Source organism: Styela clava, chromosome 2 (genome assembly GCF_964204865.1).
Source record: "Styela clava chromosome 2, kaStyClav1.hap1.2, whole genome shotgun sequence".
Classification (NCBI taxonomy): domain Eukaryota; kingdom Metazoa; phylum Chordata; class Ascidiacea; order Stolidobranchia; family Styelidae; genus Styela; species Styela clava.
Genome location: NC_135251.1, coordinates 4,254,791 through 4,261,244, shown reverse-complemented (window position 1 = coordinate 4,261,244; position 6,454 = coordinate 4,254,791). Strand labels below are relative to the sequence as shown.

General features: G+C 35.7%; 1 protein-coding gene across 1 annotated transcript; it reads left to right on the top strand.

The window, feature by feature from the left end:
* The first annotated feature begins 222 nt into the window (after positions 1-222).
* On the top strand, positions 223-4,465 carry LOC120334452 (uncharacterized). Its single transcript, XM_078119651.1, has 4 exons — positions 223-997; positions 1,317-1,402; positions 1,830-1,923; positions 2,438-4,465. The coding sequence occupies exons 1-4, from the start codon at positions 238-240 to the stop codon at positions 2,455-2,457; spliced, it is 960 nt and encodes a 319-aa protein (XP_077975777.1). The 5' UTR covers positions 223-237; the 3' UTR covers positions 2,458-4,465.
* Positions 4,466-6,454: the final 1,989 nt, after the last annotated feature.

The following is a 6,454-nucleotide window of genomic DNA, read 5'->3' as shown; positions in this document are numbered from 1 at the left end:
AATTACTGATTAACTATTCTCATAGCCGACATGGACTGGTGATCGAACAAGGGCCGTGTTTGCCATGCTATTGAAACGTCTTATCTATTTCCCTTTTCCGATTGATTGGGATAAATATGGAACTCCTAATGTCAATGGAAGGGTCCTTTAAATAACTTTGGAACCACCTCATTATTTTTTGCATTATAGAAAAAATCTATTTTTTTAGCGGAAAATGTTGAAGTTGCCGGCGGCTACATGATACTGAACGAATGCAAAGTCACATTTCCTAGTGGAACTTTCAACAAAGAAACAAAAGTCTGGATGTCGGTTGGAATAGACAATTCAATATGCCCAGAAGAATACATTGGTATCACACCAGTTTTCGATATCAGCGCGGATTCTGAATTCCTCAAAGATGCGATTGTGCAAATCAAGTCATGGTGCATCGGTCTAAAGAAAGACAAAATTGACATATTACATTTCTCAAGTAAAACTGACTGGGACATTATTAAACCTGATCGAATCACAGAGAATAACAGCATAGAATTTCGATGCAGAAAGTTTAGTATATTTACTGTCGCCATGAATTGGTTAAAATGGCTACTTGGTAAGCAAGAGGTTATCGTGGACAACTGTCTCTATATATATGACAGAAACCAATTTCATTTCACATTTTTCGAGAAAAGTGAGACTGCTGAAACCAATATCAGATCCCATTACAGAGAACTAGGGGCACGTCTTGCTCCAATTTGGTTCAATCCAATCGCTTTAAAAACGGGTGACAGACTTCGCCTCGAGTTACAATTTGATCGGGTTCAAGAAGATTTACAATTCAATATGCCTCACGGACGTTTTGATTGGGACAACACATTTCTAACATCCCAGAGACATAAATTAACATTTCATCTCCTTCCTAATTTGCAAGAATATCCTGAAAGACTCATCGTTTGCAGAGTTTTGAAAAATGATGTTTTGCATGAATTGCAAGACTTTCATTTTCCATTACCCCCTTTAGGTAAGTGACACCGGGAGGAGGCCTGTATAATTTGCAGTATGCCAATATTCGTGATTCATAATGTCGTAGTCATGTCTCTGCTCCTTAAGCTAGTGGTCCCTCAAAAATTTGTTATCGTCTTGTTCAGGCTTTGTTTTAGTAGGCCCGCGACAGAATTAAAAATGAATTTTTAGGCATTGCCTAAGCTCAGGTTTCGCATTGAGTGAAATTCCGTCTTTTCTTTTTGTGTTGTGTGTTCGACTTATTTTACCCTCTGAAAAAAACGTTAATAAATGTGGTATTTTCTACATTGAATATCTTTTTATTATTATATTCATAGAGGGAGGAGGACCTCCACCTGTCAACTTTGCTGGAGCAAATATCGGAAATGTGAATCTACCGGGAAATCATAACAATCAGCAAATGGTGTGGTTTGATTATTATTCCTTTTAATTGTATTTCTTATTGTATGTATTTTATTTAATAAGTAGGTTGGGAAAGTCAACCTGACAAAAACTCAATGCCAATTCAAATTTATCCTCTCTTGGCATCCCTCTAAATAGCGCCTTGTTTGGAGAAAATATGTGGCTTATCATATAAGTAGCAAAAATCAAACTTCTTGACAAGTTACACTTAGTGACTTTGAGAATGTTTAGCATGGATTTTAATGTTGATAGACAGTTATATTTTATGCTGATAGAAAACCCTCATAGAAACTATGGGATATTGAGACCACTATTTCATATGGAATATTCTGACCCTAAAGTTAAATGATATTATTCTGCACTTTATAACACTGTCAATAATGATAGTAGTCTATGTCATATAGTAAATAAGGAATATTTATTCTAAGGGGCAAAATGAACAAATACAACCTGGTGCAGTTGGTGGAAACCAAGCAAGAGAACCACAATTGAATGAACCACTACAACATGAAAGTGATAACGGTAGGTGAAATGCCACGGCCATAAGCATTTTTTCAGCCTTCCCAAATTAGTATTTTCTCAAATCATACTAAACCAAAAGTCTTTGATGTGCTGGAATAATTATTGGAGTCATTTCAGATGAAACAATGACACATTTTGTCTGCATGATTCATATTTTCTGGATTCGTATTTTGGATATGTGTACTGTACTGTGAGAAGTGTACTTCCCAGGTTCTCTTTGGGGGAGTTCTGGGGAGTTAGAATGAATAGGAACTTGTGAAACGCCCAGTGTGCCAAGGCGACGTTATATATTTGTGGACGATCAATGACCCCTAAAACTGTAATATGTTTGCAGGAAATTAGCCAGGTTTTTCCTCAATTTCATTTGTGATAAACGATATTTGTAACAGTTGCCTTTCTAATGCCTTATACAAATAACGCATAGAAAATTGTTGTGATATTTCTCAACTGAGCACCATTTTTGCAATCAAATTATTTAGTTTCCAACCTCATCTGAATGAACAATTTTTTTTAGATTCTGATGATCTTTGCTGAAAACTCCTTCAAAAATATGAGAAGTTTCCTGGACTGAACACATGAGACAATGCTAAGATACAAATGTTGCAGGGCATGTCGCGTTAACGTTAAACTAAAGAGTCATATTCGACTTTTAATTACTCCAACAACCTTGGACTGAATGCCGAATGATCCTGCAGTTCATACCCCTTATCCTGGAACATATTATGGACCTGCACATGTAGTAAAGGGATTAAATATTGAAAAAATTAACTCACAAAGACTGTTCTCTAAATAGTCAAATTTTTCAGTAATAATAGAATTTGAGCAAAAATTTTATAAACCATTTTCATGTGAAATGTTGAGAGTAGCAAATCAGTTAGTTCATCATTGTAGTTTCATAGGCTTGTATTGCGGAGACGTATAAACTGACTCTTGGTGATATGTGCCATCCTGTCACAGTGACGATTTCTGCAAATTCTCTTGCTTACAATAAGTCCTCACTAGATTTGACCCCATAAGCTCACAAGGATAATTTTTGCAGAATGAATGTTTTGGGCAGCCATTTCAATATTTGGGCACCCGAAGTTTCTGTACCAGGGCAATTTCCTTTTGCTTTACTTTGCCTCACTTAATCCCCACATTGGTACGAATAATTCTGGAGCGCCCAATATTTAATAATTTACAGCATTTTGTGAAATTCTCCATTAAATCCTTTTGCATGTATTTTCATTTGTTTCAAACGAGTCCTTGTTATCTGATGAATTTAAAAATTAGATTGAGTGCTGCATTAATGCTTCAGCTTTTATGTACTATTTTTAGTGAGCCACAACAAACTCACTTTAAGCTTTTCCATACATTGTTTTTATATCGACTAGATTCAGAAATTTTTATGTAATTGTAATTTTTATGGTGTGTCATTTTCATTATTTACTTCAGGTTTTGAGACTTTTTAATTTTTCATGATTGACAACTACTGTACATAATCTTGCTGTATTTGAATCCTTCTTGTTGTCTATAGGCTTTCTTTGTAACCTCACTTTTGATTATATTTTAAAATATGAAAAATAAAAAAAACGAAAAAATCAATGAAAACTATAAGTGAAAAAAATTTTCAAGTTATTAACATAATCGTAACTCGTTTTAAATAGCTATTGTTCGAATTTTTATTAATATTTGTTGTGAAATGCATTATCAACTTTTGCTCTTATGTTTTTCAATTATTGTCAACTACTGATATCTATTATTCCTGTGTATATTTTAGAACATTCATATGAATTTTAGATACTGCGATTATTTCCTAAAAATCTGTAGCTGAGGACTCTACTGGAGCTCAGTGTAACTTTGCCCCTAATCTATGTAAATTAACAAGAGATATCAATGATAAATTCTAGTTATATTATAATTGCGATACATGTTAGAATGACAAGCAATGCTTATTGCGAATTTCCATTTTTTGTTTTGTGAACATCAGCTTTTTGAATTTTCATGCACTGTACATTTTTTGTTTATCATGATTGACAACTGCTGTACCTAGGTTTTCTCTATAATTACGTGTGTTTCTCCAAGTGAAAAAAAAAAATAGCCAAAAAAAAAATTTCATGTTTAAAAAATATAAAATATCAAAAAAAAAATAAAAAACAGTAGTAAAAAAAAAAAAAAATTAATGTGTTCCCTAAATTTTGTAATATGAAAAAATGAAAATTGAAAAATAACGAAAAAAAAATCCCAAGTTTTCAACAGCCTTTAGTTTTGGCGGTATAGGCTAACGTTGTTCTTGGTGCTATCATGTCAGTTGGTTCTTTGAATTTCACTTCTATTATTGGACACAAAATGGACTTTCACTGGTAAAAAAATGCCACAAAAATATCCCAATGACATGCAAAGCTTATTGTAAATTTCCATTTTTTTTTGTATACATCTGCTTTTTAAATTTTCATGTACTGTACATTTCTTGTTTATCATGATTGACAGCACTGTACCTAATCTTGCTGTATTGGAATGAAAATAAAAATTGGTTAAATATTTCAACTTATCCAATCCTCAATCCTCCCTAACGTCAACGAGTGTTTTTTATTCCATATTTTTGCAGGAAAAGCATCGTTACGATACAAATACACGTCTCACATTTTAAAATTCATTTGAAAAGCTTGGCGGTGTGGCGCATCGTGCTAAGCGTTAGGAATAAGCTCGCCACGTCATTTTCGATTACTCTTCGTAGGTTCGCATCGCATGCAGGGATAATCATGTGCGAGAGGATTGCTGGACTCCTCGCCACCGTAGGGTGGTTCACATAACCGCTGGTCGGTTACGGCTTCCTCCACCATCAAGTCCATGCTTCCGAAAACAAATAACTAACTAATCCCATACCAACCTGGACTGGTAACTGGACGAGAGGCCGTGGTTCGCCATATGATTAAGTCGTCTTCTCGGTTTTTCTCTCTCCAGGATAAATATGTAAATTCTATCCTAAGGTACTGTAATTGCCCGATTTTACATCGTTTATTTGTTTTATTGTGTTCTTTTGACTGTTTTTGGTGGACGGGCACGTACTTGTACGTTTATAAATTTTTTATTAAGTTATGCCCGTCTTCCAGGTCCTCTGTGTTTTGTTTGTCCGTTTGTTGTTGTTTTGTTCCTATCAGAGTGATTAAAATAAAATTGATTGGTTGATTGAGAGCTATGCACCTTTCCCCGACCTTCGACCCCGGAATATTCTTCCTATACTTTACCATTGCAATATTCTCGAGGGTATTTTAAGGGTGCTTTTGTGTGTTGGCGCCCGTAAAATGGGGTATGTGTTTCAAACCATCATTATGATTCATCGCATACAACGATCTGTTTTTAAAAGTCTGAATATCTGATTTATATTTAAAGTTTCCGAAACACAACTGAAAACTAAAGGATAGAGTTCAAAAACGCAAAAACGAGGTAATGTTTACAACCACGCTTGAAAATCTGTCTGAGTGAGAAAAGTGTCTGAGTGGATGCGAAATGGGGGCATTGTTACGTCACTTTGTGCATCTTGCTGATTGGCCAATGTCACGAAGTAAATAAGGTAGTCGATGCTCGGGGAAAGGTCCATGTTCAGTGGGACTTATCGGTAACGCTCCGCTGCACACAATTTGACCCCGCCTATTGTCAACAGCAAAGTCCTTATATACCTATGACGCCATAATGGGACAAGTTAGTTGCACGGGGTTGGTCAACAGCACAGCTGTTCTGAGTGCAGCTGCATTCCCAGCTGACTTCGCCGGTTTAAAGCGCGACCTTGCGTTGGTCAATTTTATTTGCTATACCTGTATACTTTGTTTATTAAAGGCGGTTAAAGTTGGTAGAATAAGAAGCTTCTTAAGTAGTTACTTCTGGGAGGATGGTAGAAAGACAGTTCAAAAGTTTGCACATAACTGCAGTACAGAAATAGTCTACGCGTAATATTTTGAGCCTTAGTGGAACAGTGGAAGGTTTAGGAAATTTTTTGAATTTCAAGATTTTACTTCAGTGTGTTGTCATCAGGGTTGTCCAAAACGAATCGAATATTCGAATGTATTCGAATATCAAAGTATTCGAATACCTTTTCGGCTGATTTTCGGATAATTTCGAATAGTAGCCACTTTTCGCCGTAAACGTGGTGTTTCGTTTTACGGGAATCTTCAAACGGATTTTTACGCTGTCTCGCGTATTGTAATGACGATGACTTAGAATCGGCACTTTGATTGTATATATTCTGTGCGACCGTACGTCGCATAGTGTTGCGACACATTTGCACGTTTGCGTGGGTGGACATTGCCGACATTCGTCTACAAGGCTTCTAATTTACAAATTCATTTCCATTACGTCGAAAAATTGACATTTACTGTATTTCCCGGCTAATAAGTCGCTTTTCTAGGCCACGGAGATAAAGTGATTTGTGACCCTTTCATTTTGCCGATTCAGCAGAACACGACAGGAAAACACAGCTGTGAAATAACCCGTGGACGTACAGTGTATTACTTATCACATTCCAAAATTATTTCAACATTCTGGTTAATAGGTT